Source organism: Camponotus vicinus, unplaced genomic scaffold, assembly GCF_025532165.1.
Source record: "Camponotus vicinus isolate PSW18456_S1 unplaced genomic scaffold, iyCamVici1.0 SCAF_3, whole genome shotgun sequence".
Taxonomy (NCBI): domain Eukaryota; kingdom Metazoa; phylum Arthropoda; class Insecta; order Hymenoptera; family Formicidae; genus Camponotus; species Camponotus vicinus.
This window is the reverse complement of record NW_028141967.1, coordinates 11,558,510-11,586,356: the sequence shown is the minus strand read 5'-3', so window position 1 is coordinate 11,586,356 and position 27,847 is coordinate 11,558,510. Positions and strand designations below refer to the sequence as shown.

The 27,847-nt window shown below is 41.2% G+C and overlaps 1 protein-coding gene across 6 annotated transcripts in view; it reads right to left on the bottom strand.

Moving 5' to 3' along the window:
* Positions 1–4,387: 4,387 nt before the first annotated feature.
* The window catches only part of LOC145968656 (protein FAM136A), a 42,583-nt gene continuing 19,123 nt past the window's right edge, over positions 4,388–27,847 (bottom strand). The window contains exons 2-3 of one of the 6 annotated variants that reach the window (XM_083094305.1): positions 8,238–8,565; positions 4,388–8,120 (exon numbers count right to left, since the gene is read on the bottom strand). In XM_083094305.1, the coding sequence (XP_082950431.1) occupies positions 5,053–5,808 (756 nt within the window). In that variant the 5' untranslated portion in view covers positions 5,809–8,120; positions 8,238–8,565 and the 3' untranslated portion in view covers positions 4,388–5,052. Of the gene's footprint in view, positions 8,566–14,362; positions 24,524–27,847 lie in introns of those variants that run through there. The other 5 variants (XM_083094306.1, XM_083094307.1, XM_083094304.1 and 2 more) reach the window with 5 other exon arrangements.

The window sequence follows — 27,847 nt, the reverse complement described above, 5'->3', positions numbered from 1 at the left end:
GGTGTTCGGTCTATCATTCTGTAGACTCAAGTTCAAGTCCGTGCACGTTAATAATTTTTTTTGTAATATATTTTATTTAAAAAAATGTTACATTTTTTGTCAATTTAAGGATAATTTTTAAAACATTAAAAATATTTTTGTTTATTCATAATTACATATATGTGTACATATATGTATATATATGTATGTGTATGTATGTCCACAGGGTGATAGACCGAATATCTTGCATTTCGTCATTACATATTACTGATAATGTCGTTATTGATCTGATACTATGATTATGGAGTTGCTAAAAAATAATCAAAATAAAATTGACATCATGCTATCTCTGTATCCTGCTGATGATCCTGTCCATAATATATAAAGTATTGATATGAAAAAGCAATAAGTTACCAAGTCTAATAGGCACCCGTGTTTTACATACAGGGTGATTCAAAATAACCCCAGTGTCCTTGAAATGACACATTCTTGAATCAATTCTAAGACGATTTTTCCTTTGGCAAAATTTCGTCCGAAGCTTAGTTTTTGAATTATTAAAGGAAGTAGTTAACGTATGACGGATCGAATACAAGAGGCAGGCAAGGGTGGCGCGATTCACCGTCAGACGCGGGTGCTTACGCGGGGCGCCTGCTGCGATCAGCTGGTCGCTATACACATACAGACACACATGCGAACACATACATTCTCTCTCTGTCTGTCTGTCTGTCTCTCTCTCTCTCTCCCTCTCTCTCTCCCTCTCTCTCTTTCATTCGCTCACTCACCTGTAATTTTTTTGTTTTTTTTACGAGAGGTGGGAAAATGCATTTTATGCATACCCACCGGTCGATCCAGTGAGTTATGTGGGACTCGAGTACCAAGTCGAATTACCAACTCGGTACTCCCTACCCACTAAAAACCCCTCTCTTTTCACGAATTTCCTTTGACACACTGTCCCTCTGACTTCCCGAGATCTGTTTTCACATAACGTCAAAAAATAGTTATTATTACCTTGTTCGATGACTTTTGATGTATTGCTGTAATTGCTTGAAGGAGAAATGAATTTTCCGATAGATCGTACGTTCTCAAATTTAATGTAGATATCACGTTGCAAAAGACAAGAAATCCACACTAAATTATTAACTGAAAGTTTTTCTTCTTTCATGAAATATTTAATATTAATATTTTATATGATAATAGTAAAAGTAATAAATATTTTAAAAACACTTATTTAATCTAATTAATTTTTAAATAGATATCATACGATGTATGGATATCACACACATTCATGATAATAATAATATTAATATGTTAAATGTTTATTATGTTTACCGCATTCTTCAATCGAACACATGATCGCGTTCGATAGCGCCAGTAGTACCTTAACCTATCGCAACCTACCATGACAAAAAATTGCTTGCAGTCGCCGAGTAATTATCGTCGCATTGTCGCGTCGTCGCGTCGTGTAGTAACGTGTCCGCGCGTGTTTCTTTCATCGAGTGATTTTTAATCGCCAACAGTTATTATTCGACAGTGATTAATAGTGATTAGTGATAGAGTCATTAGTAAATTTCTCGTCTCATCGAGAGTAAATAAATGTGATTACGTTAAAGTTTATAAAAGAATACAGTTCATGAAAGAAGAAAAGCTTTCAGTTAATAATTTAGTGTGGATTTCTTGTCTTTTGCAACGTGATATCTACGTTAAATTTGAGAACGTACGATCTATCGGAAAATTCATTTCTCCTTCAAGCAATTACAGCAATACATCAAAAGTCATCGAACAAGGTAATAATAACTATTTTTTGACGTTATGTGAAAACAGATCTCAGGAAGTCAGAGGGACAGTGTGTCAAAGGAAATTCGTGAAAAGAGAGGGGTTTTTAGTGGATAGGGAGTACCGAGTTGGTAATTCGACTTGGTACTCGAGTCCTACATAACTCACTGGATCGACCGGTGGGTATGCATAAAATGCATTTTCCCCCTCTCGTAAAAAAAAAAAAAAATACAGGTGAGTGAGCGAATGAAAGAGAGAGGGAGAGAGAGGGAGAGAGAGAGAGAGATAGACAGACAGACAGAGAGAGAATGTATGTGTTCGCATGTGTGTTCGTATGTGTATATCGACCAGCTGATCGCAGCAGGCGCCCCGCGTAAGCACCCGCGTCTGACGGTGAATCGCGCCACCCTTGCCTGTCTCTTGTATCCGACCCGTCGTACGTTAACTACTTCCTTTAATAATTCAAAAACTAACAAGTAACACTACTCAAGTGCCATTCGCCGATATTCTTGAAACTTTGCACACACGTAGTACATCGAAAAACATTAAACACATGTTTTTTTATTTTGGCTAACAAGGCGTTTTAAGGTTAGAAAACGCATTCGAAAGTTTAACACCATTTAGCACAATGCTAACTAACGCTACTCATGAGTGTCATTCTCTTACAGCTTTTACGACATTTCTCTATCATAATTTCATTGTCTGCGTGTTTTTGAGATCGCTAATGACGATTTTGACATCAGTTATATCAATGTAGAGGCTGATGAAAAATGGCAAATTTAATAGTAGTCTTACGAAGGATGTCAAAATGTGACTGGGCAAATATCGGTGGGCAAACTTCTTAACACCCTTCTTTCAAATGACGGAAACAATAAGCAAATCACGAAATTTTAAGAAATTGAACCTTATGAAGACAGGATTATTAGGTCTTTTTAATGTTTCCAATTATACAATCTGACATATAGTAATCAGAACGGCCGATGGTAACTTATATGTTCAAGTTTCGTCTAACATGCTTACGATACCACAATTTGCACATATATTGTCAAAATGAATTATATTTTTACCGCATTTCATTATCATTATTGCAACTTTTGCTAATACCATTCATAACGAATAAGGTTTCATCAATCGTTTTTAAAGGTTGAAATCAGGTTAATGTTTTTCGATGTACTACGTGTGTGCAAAGTTTCAAGAATATCGGCGAATGGCACTTGAGTAGTGTTACTTGTAAGCTTCGGACAAAATTTTGTCAAAGGAAAAATCGTCTTAGAATTGATTCAAGAATGTGTCATTTCAAGGACACTGGGGTTATTTTGAATCACCCTGTATATGTATATTTGTTGTTGATCTTGGACTTTTGGCTTGCGAGGGATAACAAATGTTATGGATTACAATAAAATTTATATGGATATAATCTTCGCGTGTGCCTTTACAGAGCAATCGGGATCGAGAGAGAGAAAAAAAGGAGGAAGGCAAGCGAGTAAAACGCCTAGTGACATCTTAGTAACACAAAAAAAATTAGCGAGTAAATTACCATGAAATACATAACTCTTTGGTTCAGTAACACAGGCGAAATGTCATTACAACTTAAAAGAAATAAAATAAACAGAACATACATAAATTCCAACACTCCCACTTTGAATTGACATTTCGTCTTACATATTTGACTAGCCACAAAAAGATTATTCTTCTTTTCTACCTTCGATTACGCCTAGCTTATTGCGCATTTTTTCGAACCTTACTCTAGATAACGGTTTGGTGCATATGTCTACTATCTGCTCATTCGTGTGTGTATACAGGGTGAGCCATTTTAATTAACGCACGCAATTATTTCGGAAACAAAGCATTTTAGAGAAAAATGTTTCAGACAAAAGTTTTATGGTTTCGAGGGGGCCATAAGATGGTATCATTGGTTTGACCTTGAAGAGTTATTTGAAGGTCACATGAAGGTCACCTTCAATTTCTTAAATGGAACCTACTATTTGTCATTGCATATTCTTGTAGCTTATCTCGAGAGCTTTCCAAAACACTATAATTAAATACCTTTTCGTTAAGTACTTTTTGAGTTATGAGGCTTGAAATAATTTCTTAATTTTACATAAACCGTAAAATATCTTGTAAAATATTCATTTTTCGATTATCTTACCTTAATACTTTTACGTAGAAAATAATGAGAGGAATCAACTGGTGTAAAGAAAACACATAGTTGTTTTGAAGAAAAAATATATAATTTGCAATTAACAATTCCATATTTTTTCTTAAAAACAACTATGTGTTTTCTTTACACCAATTGATTCCTCTCATTATTTTGTACATAAAAGTATTAAGATAAGATAATCGAAAAATGAATATTTTACAAGATATTTTTTACGGTTTATGTAAAATTAAGAAATTATTTCAAGCCTCATAACTCAAAAAGTACTTAACGAAAAGGTACTTAATTATAGTGTTTTGGAAAGCTCTCGGGATAAGCTACAAGAATATGCAATGACAAATAGCAGGTTCCATTTAAGAAATTGAAGGTGACCTTCATGTGACCTTCAAATAACTCTTCAAGGTCAAACCAATGATACTATCTTATGGCCCCCTCGAAACCATAAAACTTTTGTCTGAAACATTTTTCTCTAAAATGCTTTGTTTCCGAAATAATTGCGTGCGTTAATTAAAATGGCTCACCCTGTATATAATATTCTAGCATAAATTCTCCTTCCTCGTAAAGTTATCTTATAAAATGATACTTAACATCTATGTGTTTACTTCTTTTAAGGAATTCGGGATTCTTTAAGTCTTATCGCGCTTTGGTTATCAACATACATTATCGGAGTTTTTAGACTTTTACAAACTAAATCCTTTAATAACCTACTAATCCATACTAACTCTTTGATTGTCTAACTAGCTGCGACATACTCTGATTCGGTAGTAGACAGGGCCACACACCGTTGTTTTTGCGAACCCCATACGACCGGGGCATTTCCTAACTTAATTACAAAACCACTTGTCGACTTTCTAGTCTCTTTATCTCCCGCAAAGTCCGCATCACTAAAAGCTGTCAAAGTTAAGTTTTCCTTAGAGCTTTCAAATTTTATCCCTTTAATGTACTTAATGATACGCTTCACTGCGTTCCAGTATTCTTTGCTCGGTGACTCCGCGTGTTGACTCACTGCGCTCACAGCATATGCTATGTCCGGTCTTGTTACCATGGCCAGACAGAGCAGACTCCCTACAGCCTCCTTGTAGGGTACTTCGATTGCCTTTCCTTCATCTCCGAATTGTCTTAGACTTAAGTTCTGGTGTTGATCAGCTGGGATTGACACTGCGTGCGCGTCCTCCATTCGGAAACGCTCTGTGATTTTCCTTGCGTACTTTTTTTTGATGTACTAAAAGCGAACCATCCGGAAAGTGTTCTATCTCCATACCTAGAAACAAACGTAATGGCATTATTGTTATTTCAATTTTTGTCGCTAAGTATTCCAAAAGTTCGTTAGCTCTCTGTTTGCAGGTTGAAGCAATCAAACCGTCGTCAATGTAAATTGCTAGGATTAGTTTTTCTTTACAACTATCTGCTGTGAAAACACATGGATCTGCCTCGGTCGCCCTTAGGTTGAATTCTTTCAGGCAGTCTGTGAACTTTCGGTTCCAGCATCTGGCCGATTGCTTGAGGCCGTACAGCGCCTTTTTCAGCTTGCACACTCGATCTGACCTGTCCTCGAATCCTTTTGGTTGAATCATATAAACGTCCTCTTGCAGATCTCCGTGTAGAAAGGCTGTCTTTACGTCGAATTGCGCCAGGTGCATCCCTGTGGCTGCTGCTACTGCTAGAATTGGCCTGATTGAGCTGAATTTTACCACCAGACTAAACGTTTCACCATAATCAATCCCTGGTCTTTGGGTGAAACCTTTGACGACAAGCCTGGCCTTGTATTTTCCGGTGCGACTCTCCGTTGCCGGTTTGTATCTGAAAACCCATCTGTTTTGAAGAATTTGCTTATCCGCAGGCGGATTCACCAGTATCCATGTTTGATTTTTGTCTAGAGACTCCTTTTCTTCTTCCATAGTTTTATTCCATGCTTCTGAGTCCTCACTCTGGATTGCCGCCTCATACGTGAGAGGCTGCTTACTTTCTGCAACAAATAGATTTTCAATGTCTAGTGCAAAATCTTTGTATTTAGGCGGTTTCCGGATATTTGCTCTGTCTCTAAGTTTTCGTTTTTCCTTCTCTGGCTGCTTATTGTCTTTCCGGCTGTCCGGTTCTTCTTCAAGTTCTGGTTCTTGGTCAGCTATTTCTTCTTGCCGCTCATTTAGCTGCTGATATCCCTATCTGCTCAATATCCTTTTGCTCCTTTTGTTGCCTTTCTTCTAGTTCTTCCTCGTTCTCTGAGTCTTCGGGTTCTTGAGGTAAGGTTATTTCATTCTTCGTTTCTAACTCTATCACAACTTCGGTTTTTTCAGGCAGGAACTTTATCTCTGTGTATCTCTTTTGTTCTCGGTTGCAAAGTGCACCCTAAAACCTTTAGTGTTCTCGTCATAGCCTACGAAAACTCCTTTTTTCGCTTTGGCGTCCCATTTTGTCCTTTTCTGCTTGGGCACATGCGTGAAGACTTCGGTTCCAAATATCTTATATTCGAGCTTGTCTGCAGTCCGATCGTGCCATAACTCGTGCGGATTCTTTCCTAATATGCTGCTAGTTCCTGTGCGACACATAGATTGCCATATGAACCGCTTCCGCCCACAGTTTTATCGGCATTTTCTTAGCATGCAGCATGCTTCTTGCTGCCTCGACTACAGTCCTGTTTTCTCTCTCAATTGCCCCGTTTTGTTCCGGTGTGTAGGGAACACTCCTTTCGTGCTTGATTCCGTATTGGCTCAAAATCTTCTGTACTTCTTTGTTCACGAATTTTAAACCGTTGTCGGTTCTCATCCTTTTGATTTTTCTCCCTATCTCGGTGTCAATTCTCTTTAAGAAACATCTAAACTTTTCTGTTACTTCACTCCTTTTTTTGATGAAGTATACAAATCTGTAATGTGAATAGTCGTCCTTTAATAATATGAAGTACCTGGAGTTTCCAACCAAAAGATTTTCCATAGGTCCACAGAGATTCATGTGAATGAGTTCGCCAGGTTCCTTGGTTTGTGACAGACTCGTTTGGAAGGGCTTCCTGCTCATTTTTCCTAGAGCACATCCTCGCAGAACCAATTTTTTTTGGTGGGACTGTGATTCCCCACTTCTTCAATACCTTCAAGACATGCGTCGTGTTTTGATGCGCTAATCTCTGATGCCAGATCTCAAATTGATTGTCATCTTTAACATGTACGTACGCTTGTTTTGAGCTTTTATTCTAAAGTTCTGACGGATAGGATCTGAACTTCATTTTTTGTAGAGATTCTCGTGTCTGTCTCTCACTGCAACTATAGGTGCTTTCCATTTACATCAAAACTCAGATAAATCTCACTTCTGTCTTTCTTCAACATTCATGTTAAAGAAAGACAGAAGTGAGATTTATCTGAGTTTTGATGTAAATGGAAAACACCTTATGATTCCATCCTTTCGCAGCTTGCATTTTTTACAATCAGAGGACAATTCTAAGCCTTTATCTAATGCTGAAGACAGAGAGAATAAATTAAATTTCAATTCAGGTACGTACAATACTCTAGTTAAATAATTACGCTGCCATTTATTCCCATCGAAGGCATAGATGTCAATTTCTCCTTTTCCCGTGGCGTAAATAAACTTTCCGCTACCTGTTTTTACTGGAATAGCTGAGTCCAGCTCCTCATAATTCACAAACCAATCACGTATCGGTGACATGTGCTGACTTGCACCAGAATCTAAGTACCATGCCTTCGTATTTTCTTGAGACATTAAGGCTGCAGCTGATGCAATTTGTCCTACGAAAGCTGCGCCTCGATCTTCAATCTTAGACAGGTTCGGTCTTAGTGCTCGATTTTTCAATTTTGGTATTATTTGCATTACTTGCCTTTGACTTGCAGTCTCGTTTCCAATGACCTACCTTTCCGCACTTGAAACATTTTCTTACTGGTTTGTCTGACTCCCTTTCTCCTTGCGTCTGTCGTCGTTTTGTTTTCGCCGCGAAAGTCTGCTTCCTTGACTCTCTGCTTGCTTTTTCCGCAGTTCCTCCATTGTGAGTCTTGCTGTGAGGTTTGACAGGGTCCTTTGGTCCTGACTTGTTGATTCCCACGCTGTTGGAATGCTGATAGGAGGATGGAAGAGTCATTAGAATCTTGGTCATAATCATGCTATCTGAGACAGGTTCGTCGAGCATTTTTAGGCGATATGCGAGATCTTTGATTTTTGCAATGTGAGTAGCCATGTCGTCTGCGGTTTCCCTTCCAAGGGTATACCACTGCTGTTGGAGAATGTGTTTGGCCGTTTCATTTTTATTCTCGAAAACCTCGTGGAGTTTGTTCCACATTTCTCTACTCGACTGGCAGTTCATAATATGTAATAAAGGCTGTTCACTTACCGTAGTTGCAATAATTTTTTGTGCTTTACTGTCCAGAACGTTCCACGCTCTGATGTTTTTCCGGTATTCAGCTGTGCTGCTCGTTTCTGCTGCCGACGGCGGCCTCGGTTTCTCTATGTTTCCGTCGATTATTTCTAGAGCATCCGCCGCCTGACTAAGGATTTTTACCTGGAACTTTCATGTTCCCCAATTTTCCAAGCCTTTCAGCTTTTCGATTCTTGCGAGCTCGTTGTCCATTTCGGTTTATTGCACTTTTGCACGTGGCGGCTAACCTCAATATTACAACCTCGCTTTTGCAAAAGGTTTTCGCGATGATTCTTTTAATCGGCTGAAAAAATATTGTAATTTTTGGGTTCTGGGTCCATAACCTGTTATTGATCTTGGATTTTTGGCTTGCGAGGGATAACAAATGTTATGGATTACAATAAAATTTATATGGATATAATCTGTTGCGTGTGCCTTTACAGAGCAGTCGGGATCGAGAGAGAAAAAAAAGGAGGAAGGCAAGCGAGTAAAACGCCTAGTGACATCTTAGTAACACAAAAAAACTAGCGAGTAAATTATCATGAAATACATAACTCTTTGGTTCAGTAATACAGGCGAAATGTCATTACAACTTAAAAGAAATAAAATAAACAGAACATACATAAATTCCAACAATATTTGTTCACCCTATTATCTATGATCCTACTGTTATTATTTATCAACATATAATATTTAATCGCATATAAAATTTTAATTATAATTTAAACATATATATACACATATGTATACATGCAAATATAAAATTCACAAAAAGTGGGCGCTCATTAATCTTGTTGCATTACTGCTTTCTGCTACGAGAGGCCAGAAAGCATTTTCGGGCCGTATCTGGGCCGTAAAACGATATGTTAGAGGAACAAGGATAGCATGATTGTGGATCCTTTTCTCTCTTTCTTCTCTACGATGCTTCAGCGCGAGCAATGCAATGGTGTTTGTACGTATACGGACATACACCTCTACATGGAGAGAATTTATTTCTCAGGTTGGTCACTCTGAAACCGGAGTTTAGCATCGTCACCGCGTGAGGTCTCCAATATCAGTTCGGAATTTGCTTGTTACTTTAGCCGACCCTTAAAATATTAAAATTCAATTTCCGTGCAATAATTCTCTGCATCCTTATTGTTGGGGTTTTGGTTTGGGAGAAATCGTCCGCGATAGGAGGATGGAAATGGTTCAAGCCGTTACGTAGATGTATAAAAGATTTATTGTGACCCTCGTATAATACAGATAAGGTATCACGTCGCGTCTCGGTACAAACTGTCTCGAACTAGCCGGACCGCCCCACGATCGCTACGGCTTGCCCACGACATCTAGCGATAACGGTTAGCGATACCCAACACTTATGTTTACTCAAAATTCAAAACTTGTAAATTTATCATACTAATATACTTTATATCTCATTAATAATATACTATAGTATGTTGATTAGAATTGTTCGGGAAAGTATACTCTCCAGATTACTGCGAAATAGCATAGTTATATTTGTGAAATGAGTTATATAATCTCAAATGTTATTGTTTAATATTCTTTAGTGCGTAACTTTAATGCGTAATATTTTATTTAATGCGTAATAGCATGCTGAAGATGGATTGAAAAATAATCCGAAACGTTCGTGTTTAATGCATCTATTATAATGAATAATTTGAAATATATTAATAACTAAAGAAAGATGTTTTTTCTTCTTTCTTGTGCTCCAATTACCGCGGTTTATTACCAATTTTTAATTAACCTTTATTATAACCTTATATAATTATTATATTTATTATTATTATTTAAATTTATTACACAATATTACAGCATATAAAATTAATTCTGGAATGTTATATGCGCGAGTTTCGAGTCCTTGTACAATTATAAGAATATGTACCTAAATAAATATATATAGGATTTCGCAGATTAAATAACTACATGGAATAAGGACGTAAACAATTAGTTTTAATAATTAGAAATTTGGCTCAAGTAATCAAAAAATTAAAAAGAAAATGGCATAAGAGCCAACGCGCGGTAGTTGGAGCGCAGAGAAGCAACGATACTTCTTTCTTTTTTCAATATTAGTTTATTAAAAAACTCATATTACAACAAAAAGCGAACGTTTCGGATCATCTTTTGATCCTTCTTCAGCGCGATGTTAACAATTTATATTACAGATAGTGACGCGTTACATTAAACAAATTTGTTCTCGACGCGTAGGTGACGCTAAATTGCATCCCGTGGAGGTCTAGTAAGCGCTCTGCTTCCAACAGTCAATTAAATATACTATAGTTATGCTATGCGACGTCAGATCAGATTCCGCGCTTTTTACAATTAATAATATAGTATGCCGTGCGTCCCATGTCGATTCGAGATTCGATGACGAACTGTCACTGTTAATGTTTTTTAATAAACTAATATTAAAAAAAGAAAGAAGTGTTGTTGCTTCTCTGCGCTCCAACTACCGCGCGTTGGCTCTTAAACAATTAGTCAAATATTATGATTAAATATTATTTAATATACTTTAATTATATTCATTTAAACAAAATTTATATTATCAATAGTTAAAATTACAGTTGTTACGTCCAGCCGACTCCACGTTTCCTTCCTTCCGCGAGGATTTGTTAATACTGATATATTTTTATCTCGGGCCTAATAATCCGTAAATATCCGTCATGAGAAAATTTAGAAAATATCTCTGACCAAACCCTATAATCTATTTCGAGGGATAGGAAATCGAGGATATAAAATTTTATCACAAATACCTGAATAAATATCAAGAACGAAACCTAAATTATCAAGGATCGACAATCTAATAAACTCACAAAAATCGAAACTTTAGACACCTGAACAGATTTTGTAAATCTAAAATTTAATCGAAGGACAAGATATGTACCTACGAAGGAACCGGCAAATCTAACGAACTCCTGAGAAAACCTTGTCGAAGGACAAGATATGTAAAAGATAACCGAAGACAGAGTATAAAAAGGAAGCTCTCGAGGAAGATCATATTCAGTTGTGACCAGTCTATACCCGGTGCAAGTCCTTCATCAATCGTGACCAATCTATACCCAGTGCAAGTTATCTCAACTAAAGATTTTTGTACAAGTTCCGAGTAATTATCGTCAAACTTCGTTAAAGTGCTCAGCGACTCCCTCATCCACGGGAACAACACGATCTACTGGAGAATTTTTCGCATCAGCAACCAATCGACCAGCTCTTTGACCATCAGCTCTTCGACGAACAACTCTTTGGCAACCAGCTCAATCAGCATCAATAAAATAGTGAGTCCATTCGAGTCTTCATCGCGGTATATAATTTCTCGATTTTCCTATACCTCATTGTATTTTTTATTTTTTATTTATTTTGTTATTATCTTGCTCTTAGTGGAATCCCGTTCCACTCGCACTATTTCTGAGAGGCGTCGCGCCAAACGGAACAGATACCGTCGGAATCCGTCGAACGCGGAATTTATTGGCTCGAGCTGTGACCGATTCCTCATTCGTATTAGACATAAGCCGAATTAACACCAACCTACCCGTTGCGAGAATCTTCTTGAATAGTATTCAAGAAAATTCACGAGACACTCCCTATCTACCTCCAGGAACCCTTCCTCCCAATTACTCCCCTATATATGAAGTAGAACCCGATTTGATAGAAGTAGATCCTCCATCTGACCCTCAATTGCATTCACCTCCTCCTTCTCCCCTTAACGAACCATCACCAGATTCACCTCCTCCTTCTCCGCTTAACGAATCACCATCAGATTCACTTCCCTCCTCTTTCCTTACTCTTCCTCCTCCGATTTATTCCTCAATCAATCTTAGCGATCTACGCATCGCGAAATTCCTCAGCATCTTTTTCCCCGAGTACACTGGTCCAATCCCTCCAGGTTGCTTTACCCTAGAACCTGGTCCCATATACGTCTCCACTTTACGCAGCTTCTTAAACATCGCTCCTCCTAATATCATTATCCCCTGCTTGACCCCAATTACCAATTGCCCCTTAGCCATACCCATAGAATTCTTATGGGAAAGATATCCTCCACAATCTAATTAACCTTCCTTGTCTCCTTAATATACATATACTGTGACGTGGCGCCTTTTGCGCTCCGTCACAGTGACCCTGCCGGGGGGAGGTAGCGTACGGAGAGTCGTTCTTCGCACCTGAGGGGGGCCCCTTATCCGATCTCGCGATATATCTTTGTATAGATTTCTGTGTTTGAGATTTAATTTTAAGCGAGCAGAGCGCGGCAATCTGAGCGAGCGGATAATAAGTGATGTACAGCAAGATCCCGGAGGGTGCAGTTACCGAAGAAAGGAAGAGGAGAGACTCGGACTGATACCTCCACTCCAAAGAAAGGTCACGTATCGAGATCCCGCTCCGCCGCTACCCATAGGTAATCGTTGTATTAATATCCGCTACTTTTAGAGAAACAACGACGGGGAAACCCGGACGAGGGAAGATCAACACTCTCCCAGGCTGCAGACTGAGGAGAGGAGATACATCCGGAGACGGACGAGGATACGGCCTGGCCAGCCCAAGATGTCCGATCTACCGAGAAAATACAACCGTCCAGGATACCGTCGACAGTGGATTTTGGCTCCTATCGAAGGGCAACCCGCATTACAGCAGGACGAAATTTGAGAGGGCGGAGAATATCGACCCCTTCTTATCGAAAATCGACAGGATGCGCGGAAAATCGGCGCGGGACTCGAGGGCCTTGCGGAGCATTTATCACAAGTCACTGTTCGACGAGCTATAATAGCAGAAGGATGACTCTCCATTCCGGCTACCGTATTGAGAGCACGACCGCAGCGAGCACATAGCGAGGACACGGACACCGGAGAAACTGTAAGCCGTCGCTCAGGTAGCCGTAGAGATATTCCCGGATACAGCTGGCGTCATACCGTTTCTTGATACCGTCGCGAGGCGACGGTGAACGCGTTACCGAATTGTTGCAGAAAGCCTGCGTGCTTTTCTCGCGTTTCGTTGCCGGATGCCAGCTGGGCCCCGGGTATCGCGGATTTGTCCCTCTCAGGGGGTTCGTCGCCGACAGTCATTATACCGTATCGTTAATGCCATACCGTACCGTATCGTATCGTATCGTATCGTTTCGTTCCGTATCTCGTTATATCATTGCGTGGAGCGTCGAATTGTGAATATTAATAGAGTCACGAGATTCCGACACTATCGTATTGCGTAAAGAAGAGCGGGGTTTGCGTGAGATCGTTCTTCGCGAGTGCGAGTGCCGTATATCCAAAATCCACTCTGCAAGAATTGAATAATTCGCGAAATTTCTGTTTAAAATTTACGTCCGTTACCGTCCGTGTTGTTTGAAATTGCGTGAGGGTCGAATTTGTTTTCGCCGAGAGCGAAAGGTCGGGAGATACCGGATAATATTGCGAGATAATATTTGTGCCCGCTGACGTGGAATTATATTCGATCTCGGAATTATCTGTTAGTCGCGCGTATCATATGTCTTCGTTCCCGTATAGATAATAATCGACTTTCGTACCTTTCTTATTACTCTGATGTTTCTTTCTTTCGAAATTTATATTTCCGACTTCGTTACTTGCGTATCTTCTACATGTAATCTTTGCTATTTTCCTCGTATCGTTAACCCTTTCTATTGTATTTATATCGTCTTTGTCGTATACTTTGTTATAAACTTTGTCCATATACTATAATTGTTAAATATATTAATAATAATAATCGAAGGAGTGTCGATCATTTCTCTCTCTCGGAAGTTATTTAGTGCTCTCTCTCTAACCCACAAAGAATCCTGCCCCTCTGTCATTTACTGAGCTCTGGGTTACCGAACCCTTCCGTTACCGTAACGATATCGTGGCGCGGGAGACCGCGCCTGGCGCCCAATACCGCTTTCCTTGTGAGAGCTGCGAGATACCGTACGCTACCGTATTTTGAGATACCGTTTTTTTTTTGTAAATCAACTAATTTCCCTACCGGCCAAATTTGCACGCCGTCTCCTCCGGATCGGCGTTCCCGAGGCGGACAAAGGCGTTGCAAAATTTTTGGCGCCCAACGTGGGGCCCGACGCCGTGTGGAAGTACCGTATATAATACCGGAAAGTATTTGGAGAGAGAGAGAGAGAGAGAGAGAGAGAGAGAGAGAGAGAGAGAGAGAGAGAGAGAGAGAGAGAGTGAACTTTTCTTTTCTCTAGGGATCGACCTTTCAGTGTTGTGTCTTTGTTACCGTGTTGGTGCTGTTAAATAAAAATTTTTTTTTTTGCAGTGATTGTTGTAGGTAAGTTAAGGTACTGTGTATCGTTCTATTATTGTCCTGGTGTGTGTTTTTGTAATATTATCGTCTAGCATAATTTAAGGTTTTGATAACGACCCTGAAATTTGTGTGCTTTTTTATATCAAGGTTATTATATACCGTGTTGACACTGCTGGATCGTTTTTTTTTCTCTCGTCATACCGAATAGGATACCGTAAAGTCCCGTTATGTTTGGTCGGTGAAATAGCGATCGTATAATATTTATTTTTGTTTCTTTGCCGTTTTGAGAGGGGGTCACCTACCGTTCGATTACCGTTCTGACTGTTATTTATAATTCAAATTTACGTACTTTCCGTTAGTTTCCGTTATTTCGACGGTCTTGTGTGGTTTTTTTTTTATACCGCTAGCAGCTCGTACTTCTAGTCTCTTAGGGGGCAGAATAATATTATCTTTGAAATAATATTTGGAAAGCAAGGTTATCCTCCGAATCTGTACGACCGTGCCTTTTGTTAACCAATAATAATAACGAGAGAGTTCTGTTTTGATTTCTTATATTCTCTTCCTTCTTTTCACGCGTTTCGCCTTGATAATACCGGGTTATTCGGGTGAAATTTCGTTCGTTGTTAACTTCTTTCGTTCCTTTCTTTTATTTAATTATATACGTCAATTTTTTTCCTTTTCTTTTTTTTTCTTTTTCTTTCTTTGCTTATTTATCTTTTTATTTTATTATATACATATATATATATATTTTTTTTTCCTTTTCTTTTTTGGAGCCTCTCGTTATTCATATGAGGAAGGATAGCGATCCCCATCAGTGGATAAATAATTTGAATATTGACAGGCGCGTCGACATTTAGCGGATAGAGGGTTGAGTGTCCAGGGAATATTGCCAGTTTTGCGCGCGCGACTCCTCCGATACGAAAGAAACGTGAACGGGGAAGGAGAGGAAGACGAGGACGCGATGTCGCTAGAAGAGAGGGGAGACGCGGGCGCACGAGACCTCTTGGGGGAGGGCGCCGCGACTGACCCGAAAAGCCCCTTGTTACTAGGGGGACCAGAAATAAAAGTGGATGAGGTCGCGGGGAGAGCTACCGATTACCGTCCAACTCAGCGCGCACATACGGCCGCCCAACCGACTAATTCTCGTCCAGGACGAGCGTCTACCGCGGAAGCCTACAACTTAATGCGGAAATGGAATCTGCATTTCTCAGGAAAGCGGGGTCCAATCGAACCTTACTGGGCCGTGAAGGAATAAAAATTATCCGCGCGTTGGGAATAAACACCGAGAGAGACAGGGGGAGACAGATACGAACAGCGAATGGACAGATCGCCAACATCAAGGAGGAAGCTAGGATACCGATAGAATTAGAAGAGCAGTGTCGTGAAATTACCGTAGCCCTGTTACCGAATTTAGCGGTGCCGTGTATTTTAGGATTGGATTTCTTGACGAAATTCGGGATAATACTAGATTTGGACGCCAGCGAATGGTGTTTTGCCAGAGCACCACACAAGAGATACCGTCTTGTTACCGAGGAAGATTCACGCGAAACCTCTTGTTGCGGGCTATCGGAATTAACACCCGCGCAAGAAAGAATATTGGAAAATTTTTTACGGACGTTACCGAAATCATCGACGGACCCAGGAGTTACCGAGCTTACCGAACATAAGATAGACGTAGGTACCAGCCTACCAATAAAGCAACGTTGTTATTTAGTATCGCCTAAAGTCCAGGAAGCTATACGAGCGGAAACCGACAAAATGCTTCAAGCAGGAATAATAGAGCCGTCGTTTAGCGAGTGGTCGAACCCCATTGTGATGGTGAAAAAACCAAATGGAAAGTACCGCTTTTGCTTGGATTTTCGAAAGGTCAATGGCGTATCGAAAAAAGATGCATACCCGCTACCAAATATGAACGGGATCCTCGACAAATTGCGTTCGGCTCGTTACATCTCGACAATTGATTTGAGTCAAGCTTATTTCCAGATACCGTTAGCCAAAGAGAGTCGGGAGATTACCGCATTTAGCGTTCCCGGAAAGGGACTATATCATTTTACGCGAATGCCATACGGGCTTACGGGAGCACCGGCAACTTTTCAAAGGTTGCTAGACCGCCTAATAGGACCGGAAATGGAGCCACACGCGTTCGCATATTTGGACGATATCGTGATAGTTACACCGACATTCGAAGAACATATGGCTTGGCTCAATAAAGTGCTGGATAAAATCACTACCGCCGGACTGACCGTCAATCCGGACAAGTGTGAATTTTGCCGTTCTCAAGTGCGATATTTGGGATTTATAGTACAGAAAGAAGGGCTAACGGTGGATCCCGAAAAGACACAGCCGATCTTGGAATACCCTGCACCGCGAAATATTAAACAATTGCGGCGGTTTTTAGGCATGTCCTCATGGTACCGCAGATTTATCCCGCAGTTCGCGACCCTTAGTGAGCCATTGACGCGGCTTCTGAAGAAAGGCAAGCGCTGGGAGTGGGGGGATGATCAGGGTCGCGCCTTTGAACAAATAAGGGACCACTTAGTTACCGCACCGACATTGGCATGCCCTAATTTCGAGATACCGTTTGTTCTGCATACCGATGCCAGTTCCGTGGGGTTAGGCGCGGTATTGACGCAGATCGTTGAGGACGAGGAAAGAGTAATAGCCTTTGCAAGTCGAGCTTTATCAGACCCCGAAACAAGATATTCCGTTACCGAACAAGAATGTTTAGCAGTTGTCTGGGCAATACAGAAATTTAGACCCTATTTAGAAGGATACCGTTTTACCGTCATTACCGACCATAGTAGCTTACGTTGGCTACACAACTTGAAGAACCCCACAGGAAGACTCGCGAGGTGGGCGTTAGAGTTGTTAGAGTATGATTACGAGGTAATTCACAGAAAGGGTGCCTTACACCATGTGCCTGATGCGCTTTCCCGAATGTTCGAAACAGATAGTACCGAAGATACCGTCCTGGCCGCGACAAATTCCGCGCACGTGACTACCGCTATAGATACCGTGGATTTGACGAACACTACCGACGAGTGGTACCGAAAGAGATATAAGGACGTAATAGCGACTCCGGAGAAATACACGCAATGGAAGGTGATAGAAGGGCGACTATATTTTCTGAGACCGAAACGCGTAGTTTCCGAGATAGTAGAAGATTTAGACCGTTGGAAGTTGGTGATACCGCAGGAATACCGTAGGGAGGTTTTGAGGGAATCGCACGATATACAGCAGGCAGGCCACTTGGGTACCGAAAAGACCTATCAGCGTGTTGCCGTTTCCTATTTCTGGCCGAATCTGTTTCGCGATGTTGCCAGTTATATCCGACAATGCGACTTATGTCAGCGGACGAAGGTCGAGCAAGCGAGTCCCGCGGGTCTCATGGGACGTCGCATTGCGGACGGACCCTGGACTGCCATAGCTGCCGATATTATAGGCCCGTTACCGCGCAGTAAGGCTGGATTCCAGTACCTCCTGGTCATCCAGGATCTCTTTACGAAATGGGTGGAATGCAAAACCCTAAGAGCCGCGACAGGTCCAAAGATTACCGAGGCGTTAGAGGATCTAGTGATATCCCGATGGGACGCCCCGAAGTTCCTGCTGACAGACAACGGGACTGAGTTCGTCAATAAAGTGATGAAGGCATTCGCCGAGACCCGACAGATTACGCACACTACCGTGCCGCCATACCACCCACAGGCTAACCCCGTTGAACGCGTAAACCGAATTCTAAAGACGATGATTATCGCATTTATCGAAAAAGACCATCGGGAGTGGGACGAACACATCTCCGATTTTCGTTTCGCGTATAATACAGCCTGTCACTCATCGTTGGGAGCGTCTCCCGCCTTTTTGAATCTCGGACGCGAATTGGAGCCAGTACATTCATTGGGTAGGCGCAGCCGGGGGGTTACCGAAATTGAACCGGGAGATACCGTGAAATGGGCGGACCGAATGAAGAAGATACAAGCTCTAAGGGAATGGGTTCTCGAGAGTCTAGACCGAGCCTACGAGAGGCAGGCCTCGCGATATAATTTGCGTAGACGGAACCGTACTTTTAAAGTAGGAGATCTGGTCCTAAAGCGTCAACACATTTTATCGTCGGCGGCTCACAATATAGCCGCCAAGCTCGCATACAAATTTCAGGGCCCGTTTAAGATAGTGCGGGTGATCTCTCCAGTGATATACGAGTTGGAACAGCTGGATGGGTCGCCCGCCGGGAAGATCCATATACAGGATCTGAAACCATATAACCTTCCTGATACCGACACTTAGATGCCGAAAAACATCATGGATAGAAGAGCGATGCGGAGGATCTGGCGGGAATTCTGGTCGCGTCACCGGTCCGTCTGGGAGCACATCGAGTTCCACGATGAAGGCTTCTGGACGGACCTCGAGGACGTGGCCGGGCAGGTCCGGAGGGCCCGCTGGACCACCGAGGGAGCCGTGGTGCGGGAGTGGCCGTCAACGCGGGACGCCCCGGCCCAAGCAACACCCGAAGAGGGGGTGGCCCGGGCCACTCAGACGAGCCCCCCCGAGCCGGGAAGTCCCCGACGCGACCCGCGCCGCGGGAGCGAGCCACATCGCCCAGGGACACCGCCGGATCTGGGCCGCACCGGCTTCGCCCCGGATCACCCGCTGAGCGCCCCCCGCGACATGGGCCGTGCGGTGTCGGGTGTTGGAACTGCGGTTCCCCCCGACATCCGTACGCGGAGTGCCCCCTACCCCGTACTGGCAGCTTTTGTTACGGGTGCGGGCAACAGGGGGTCACGCTGCGGGGCTGCGGTGGCGCTTACCGGCGCGCGACGCCCTACACCGCGGGACGGGGCCCTAGGGCGCCGCGACCTCCACCACCGGCGCGCGACGACTCGCCCCTGAGGGGTGGATGGCCATGGAAGCGAGATGTGGGAGAGGAGTGGACTGATGGCACCGCTCCACCCTGAGAAGATTTTTTTTGTTTTTTTTTGTTTCTTTTTCGTTTGTTTTTTTTTTGTTTTTTCTTCTTTCCCGTTTTTGGTTACCGTTCCTTAGGAAGTACTGTTTTTGTTTAGCATATGTAAACGGGCCCCAGGGGGGCCCAAATAAAAAGGATCGGTCGGGACCTCCGAGTTCGTTTTGTACCCCTTACCGTCCCATAACCCTGAACCTCCTTCCACTCGCCGAGAGCAGAAATTCCCGGGCGTGTGGGGATATCGCGAGGGACGTCGCGAGACCCAGGGAGGCGGTGATGAACGGTCAGGGCGACATACCGGGGAGAACCCGAGGGGAAGGTAAGTCCACTCCGTAGTAAAGACTGTTCCCTGAAGCTGCCTGAGCGATGGTCGCCGGTGTGCCGGGACCTGGAGCCCCTCGGCACCCATCTGGGAGGGGGGAGTTGTGACGTGGCGCCTTTTGCGCTCCGTCACAGTGACCCTGCCGAGGGGAGGTAGCGTACGGAGAGTCGTTCTTCGCACCTGAGGGGGGCCCCTTATCCGATCTCGCGATATATCTTTGTATAGATTTCTGTGTTTGAGATTTAATTTTAAGCGAGCAGAGCGCGGCAATCTGAGCGAGCGGATAATAAGTGATGTACAGCAAGATCCCGGAGGGTGCAATTACCGAAGAAAGGAAGAGGACTCGGACCGATACCTCCACTCCAAAGAAAGGTCACGTATCGAGATCCCGCTCCGCCGCTACCCATAGGTAATCGTTGTATTAATATCCGCTACTTTTAGAGAAACAACGACGGGGAAACCCGGACGAGGGAAGATCAACACTCTCCCAGGCTGCAGACTGAGGAGAGGAGATACATCCGGAGACGGACGAGGATACGGCCTGGCCAGCCCAAGACGTCCGATCTACCGAGAAAATACAACCGTCCAGGATACCGTCGACAGTGGATTTTGGCTCCTATCGAAGGGCAACCCGCATTACAGCAGGACGAAATTTGAGAGAGCGGAGAATATCGACCCCTTCTTATCGAAAATCGACAGGATGCGCGGAAAATCGGCGCGGGACTCGAGGGCCTTGCGGAGCATTTATCACAAGTCACTGTTCGACGAGCTATAATAGCAGAAGGACGACTCTCCATTCCGGCTACCGTATTGAGAGCACGACCGCAGCGAGCACATAGCGAGGACACGGACACCGGAGAAACTGTAAGCCGTCGCTCAGGTAGCCGTAGAGATATTCCCGGATACAGCTGGCGTCATACCGTTTCTTGATACCGTCGCGAGGCGACGGTGAACGCGTTACCGAATTGTTGCAGAAAGCCTGCGTGCTTTTCTCGCGTTTCGTTGCCGGACGCCAGCTGGGCCCCGGGTATCGCGGATTTGTCCCTCTCAGGGGGTTCGTCGCCGACAGTCATTATACCGTATCGTTAATGCCATACCGTACCGTATCGTATCGTATCGTTTCGTTCCGTATCTCGTTATATCATTGCGTGGAGCGTCGAATTGTGAATATTAATAGAGTCACGAGATTCCGACACTATCGTATTGCGTAAAGAAGAGCGGGGTTTGCGTGAGATCGTTCTTCGCGAGTGCGAGTGCCGTATATCCAAAATCCACTCTGCAAGAATTGAATAATTCGCGAAATTTCTGTTTAAAATTTACGTCCGTTACCGTCCGTGTTGTTTGAAATTGCGTGAGGGTCGAATTTGTTTTCGCCGAGAGCGAAAGGTCGGGAGATACCGGATAATATTGCGAGATAATATTTGTGCCCGCTGACGTGGAATTATATTCGATCTCGGAATTATCTGTTAGTCGCGCGTATCATATGTCTTCGTTCCCGTATAGATAATAATCGACTTTCGTACCTTTCTTATTACTCTGATGTTTCTTTCTTTCGAAATTTATATTTCCGACTTCGTTACTTGCGTATCTTCTACATGTAATCTTTGCTATTTTCCCCGTATCGTTAACCCTTTCTATTGTATTTATATCGTCTTTGTCGTATACTTTGTTATAAACTTTGTCCATATACTATAATTGTTAAATATATTAATAATAATAATCGAAGGAGTGTCGATCATTTCTCTCTCTCGGAAGTTATTTAGTGCTCTCTCTCTAACCCACAAAGAATCCTGCCCCTCTGTCATTTACTGAGCTCTGGGTTACCGAACCCTTCCGTTACCGTAACGATATCGTGGCGCGGGAGACCGCGCCTGACGCCCAATACCGCTTTCCTTGTGAGAGCTGCGAGATACCGTACGCTACCGTATTTTGAGATACCGTTTTTTTTTTGTAAATCAACTAATTTCCCTATCGGCCAAATTTGCACGCCGTCTCCTCCGGATCGGCGTTCCCGAGGCGGACAAAGGCGTTGCAATACACTCACACAGAATTATCATTTGTAATTGCAAAGAAAACTCAAAATCATTGTAATCTTCAGTCGAGCATAGAGATAAAAAATAGTATCCCTCCTTAATCTGCTCGACTAACGACCTCCGTACTCATATAACACCCGCGAGAAAACACACACATACCCACACTCACACATACAAAATATAGCGCATTTAATTATAATTTTTTTTTATATCATTCTTTTCTTATGTCTAAATTTATCAATTTTTTTTTATATAATTAAATCAAAATTTGTAACTAAATTTCTTAATTAATTAATTACCCTCGTTCCTAATCATTAAAGATCGCGCATTGGTCCCGCCCCGTGTAAAAGGGATTAGATTCCCTTACCAAAAAGAAGACCACCGAGCGAATGCTCGAAGCAGAGTAATAGCGACTTAACGAGAGTCGTTTACCTGTTTTCGAGTCTCAAAATTTGCTCGACCCGAGTCGCTTACCTCCTGCTGCGACTTCGGGAAAAACTATCTGTGTCACGTCCTTCCTTCGACCCATCCTTCTCTGGGCCTGGACGTAACACAGTATAGCAAGCAGATTAAATATCCATTCTATTTTTCATGGGTAATAATATGGAAGTAAGATTGACAAGCAAATAGTAGCATGGGATTTATGGCAAGACATCACAATAACAAACTACAAATGATCCTCGATAACATCTTTAAAAGTGAAATTGATATATTGGATCAAATAGCAGGCAGGTTTCGTTCAAAACGTAAGATAAATCAATGGCTATCTTACAACATGCTAGATGTATCTGTCAATGTTTCGTTATATTTATTTCCTTATTTCTGCAATGGCATGTGGAATATATACTGCTCGTCATTGTTTCTTTTTGAAGGAGCGACTTGTGCTCTAGTACAATCGTTAATAACATCGCGTATACATAATCCTCGATCATCAAACGCGATCGCACTTGTGCATAAGATAAAGAAAGAAAACAACGATGAAAGCAACATGACCGATCATCGACTTCAATGCTAAATCTGCTGCGAAAACTACGAAAAGAGCTCGTTGTTCTAATTATCCATATAGCAACATTGCAAATAAACAGAGCACACGATGTAGCTAATTATTTGTCCGGTAATACACTATTTGTCACGTATGCGTTGAAAAACAATAAATAAAACGAAAGTGCCTTCTGCATGATTCCTTTATTTTATTTCAAATTTCAATAATTTCATTCCAAGAAAAAGTAAATTCAAAGTAAGAAAGATTGTATAATACGAATATGACATTATTGTATCGATATTTTGCAGATAAATATAAGAGATATACAAGATATAATACAAGATAATATATAAAATATTTTATTTCGATAATACACATCTATTTTGTCAAAAATCGAAAAATGGAATCTTATATGAATAAGTTTTTCATAAAATTCAAATCATTCAATTGTCGATCTAATCATTCAAATAGCATTAAAATACATGAAACTATAAAACATTACTTTGTTCAATTTTTACAGGTAAAATTTCAATCAGCATCTCGATTTAGTATAGTGTCAAATTGATTCTAATGTCAGATTTGAGTTCTGAAATAAACATCTGATGAGAGTTAAATGAACTGAAGAATTACTACAACACACATCTTGACATTACGTTTACATGTCATCTTTAATCGTGTTTAATAACATCTGTAGTTTTTAGGCTGGCCAATTACATTTCTCTAAAGAATGAAAGGGTTAATAATTAACCAATTTTAAAACTACGGATGTTATTAAACCTGATTAAAGATGATATATAAACGTAGTCGTTGTATAAAAAACTGCTACAAAACGCTTACAATATTAATATTTTATGTACCATATTTACTGTATCACTTACTGTATTTGTGTATCTTATATATCATTATTTTAATACATTAATTTATTGTATCATTACTTTAATGGATTAATTTATACACAAATACAAAACACATATTCTGTAACATCTTTATTACATATTTATCAACAAAGATTATCAATGTAATTAAAGGTTACCTGTATATAACATATTTAATAATTCAGAATTTTCGAAAAAAATTTTTCGACAATATATATTATTGATATTATAATAATATCACTATCTTTTGTTTAGTCAAAATTAGTTTTTTATTAACTATAATATAATTCATTTCATTAACTATAATATAAAGAATAAGTATAAGAAAAAGCGAAAATATAAAGAAAAAAAAGAAAAAAGAAAAAGAAAAAAAAGGATAAAGAAAAAAAATCAGATGGTTTAATTGTGGTTTTTTTCTCAGAAGTTTCTTTTTTTTACATCTCATTATTATAAATAAATTACATACATATATATATATATATATAATTTATAATAATCTATGTTTGTGTGTGGGATAGTAAATTTAAAAGTTATTGCGCACACAATTATTTTGTCTAAAAAACAAATGTTTTTTATGTTGCTAGACATAAAAACATTCTTAATTAAGAATGTTAAAAATGAAATAAGATAATGTATGAAATATATATTTTCCAATTACAAACTAAACGAACTCGTTTTTACTGAGGACTTTCTTCATAGTCTTTTCTAAGGAGGGTAATAATTTGCAATAAGCGTCCACACATGTAATGGCACATTTTTCAAACTCTTCACTATATTTATCCATTTCAATTTGTGTAGGATTTGGTCCCACTTTGTCTTTTATATTATCATTGCATTCCATTATACATCTTTGCAAACGATTCTGAAAAATTTTATAGTCTATATATAGAAAATTCTATTCTAACTTTAGGGAATCAACTTTTCGATATCACGGTATTTTAGAAAAGAAAAATGTTTTAATAATTATACACTTTCGAAGGAACATAAGATGGTAGCAATAATTAAATATGTATTTTCTTTATACCAATTGATTTTTCTCATTATTTTGTGCATAAAAGTAGATAAAATTATCAAAAAATAAATATTTTATGAGATATTTTATAGTTCATATAAAATTAAAAAATTATTTCAAGTTTCATAACTTGAAAAGTACTTAATAAAAAAACATTTTATTATAGTGTTTTGGAAAACTCTTAAGATGAGCTACAAGAATATCTAATAAAAAATGGGGATACCACTTCAAAATTTCAAGATGATCTTTATGTACAACGCTATTTAAGGTCACATTAATAATACTATGTAATACGCCACTTAAAAGTCTACTTTTGTAAAATTTTATAATTTTTATTTCTTGCATATTTTCGGAGTTATTCAGGGGCCTAGACCTTTCTTCCGCAACTTGTATATATATAGATAATTCAAAATAACCTATTGTCCTTAAAATGATATATTCCTGATTCAATTTTGGAACAATTTTTCTTTTGCAAAATTTTGTTCCAAGATTAGTTTTTGAATAGATTAAAAGGAAATAGTTACCTTATTACGGACTGAGTACAAAAAGCAAGCAAGAGCGGCGCGATTCATCGTCAGATGCAGGTACTTATGTAGAGCGCTTTTTGCGATCAACTGATCGCTACACACGACAGTACGCACAGACATATACATGCATACAAACATACACTCACTCTTTCACTCGCTCACTCATAATTATCATTATTATCATTATTAGTTGAATGCGCCAGATGCCTCATGTAAGCGCCTACATCTGATAGTGAATTGCGCCGCTTTATATTACCTGCTTACCTGCTTTTTATACTTGACCCATAATAACTAAATTATATCCTTTTATAATCAAAAACTAAACTTCAAACAAAATTTTGCAAACGGAAAAAGAGGCTTCAGAATTTAGTCAGAAATATGTCATTTTAAAGAGTATAGAATATTTTGAATCACTGTACACACACACACAGACGCACATACGCGGACACATGCGCGCGCACGCACGCAACACGCACGCAAATCACGCACGCACGTACGCACGCACGCACGCACGCAAAGCACGCACGCAAAGCACGCAAAGCACGCACGCACGCACGCACGCACGCACGCACGCACGCAAAGCACGCAAAGCACGCACGCACGCACGCACGCAAAGCACGCAAAGCACGCACGCACGCACGCACGCAAAGCACGCACGCACGCACGCACGCAAAGCACGCAAAGCACGCACGCACGCACGCACGCAAAGCACGCAAAGCACGCACGCACGCACGCACGCAAAGCACGCAAAGCACGCACGCACGCACGCACGCAAAGCACGCAAAGCACGCACGCACGCACGCACGCAAAGCACGCAAAGCACGCACGCACGCACGCACGCAAAGCACGCAAAGCACGCACGCACGCACGCACGCAAAGCACGCAAAGCACGCACGCACGCACGCACGCAAAGCACGCAAAGCACGCACGCACGCACGCACGCACGCACGCAAAGCACGCACGCACGCACGCACGCAAAGCACGCAAAGCACGCACGCACGCACGCACGCACGCAAAGCACGCAAAGCACGCACGCACGCACGCACGCAAAGCACGCAAAGCACGCACGCACGCACGCACGCAAAGCACGCAAAGCACGCACGCACGCACGCACGCAAAGCACGCAAAGCACGCACGCACGCACGCACGCAAAGCACGCAAAGCACGCACGCACGCACGCACGCAAAGCACGCAAAGCACGCACGCACGCACGCACGCAAAGCACGCAAAGCACGCACGCACGCACGCACGCAAAGCACGCAAAGCACGCACGCACGCACGCACGCAAAGCACGCAAAGCACGCACGCACGCACGCACGCAAAGCACGCACGCACGCACGCACGCAAAGCACGCAAAGCACGCACGCACGCACGCACGCAAAGCACGCAAAGCACGCACGCACGCACGCACGCAAAGCACGCAAAGCACGCACGCACGCACGCACGCAAAGCACGCAAAGCACGCACGCACGCACGCACGCAAAGCACGCAAAGCACGCACGCACGCACGCACGCAAAGCACGCAAAGCACGCACGCACGCAAAGCACGCACGCACGCACGCACGCAAAGCACGCAAAGCACGCACGCACGCACGCACGCAAAGCACGCAAAGCACGCACGCACGCACGCACGCAAAGCACGCAAAGCACGCACGCACGCACGCACGCAAAGCACGCAAAGCACGCACGCACGCACGCACGCACGCACGCACAGGGTGGGCCATTTTAAGCTATCTACTAGAGTATCTCACAGCCTTTATGTTTAAGGCAAAAATATTTTAGACAATAATTGTATGGTTTCAAGTAGGACATAAGTTGATGACAATAATTTGACGCTGAATAATCATTTGAAGGTCATATGAAGGTCACCTTTATTTTTTTAAGTGGAATTCTCTATTTTTGATTATTCAGTCTTGTAACTTCTCGAGAATTTTTCCAAATACTACAATAAAGTATTTTTTTTATTAAAATTAATAAAAAAATATATACGACTCGAAATATAAAATTAAACAAATCAGTTTTAATGGCAATATGAGTCAAGTGTCGATCTTATAACACAGTTATTTATTATACAATCAAATAAGTATGGAACAAATTACAAAGAAAAGTTTGCGAACATTTCGACCCTATTTTTGGGTCATCTTCAGCGCAAATGTGATGATGTGACAAAAAATAACAAAAGGTTTTATATCGGAGTCAATTACAAAGTGTGCCGTCTTAAATAATAATAAATGCTAATTAAAAAAATTTTTTATTTAATACTTTTTAAGTTATGCCTTTTAAAATAATTTCTTAATTTTATATAAACTTAAAATATCTCATAAAATATTCATTTTCCGATAACCTGATTTATACATACTTTTATACATAAAATAATGAGAGGAACCAATTGATGTAAAGAAAATACAGTTGTTTTTAAGAAAAAAAAATATATATAATTAACCTTTGTGAAGTTAGCACCTCATCCTTAAAAAAATGAACTTTTTATTACAGTTCTGAACGCACCCCTAAGAGTTCTAGAGTTCCTTAATAAAATTAAAAATAAAATTAAAATTAAAAATTCTGGCACACTAAGTAAAAAAAACGTTAAATTTTCGGGGTGCTAACTTCACAAAACGATGTAAGAAAAATGACGATATCTCCTTAA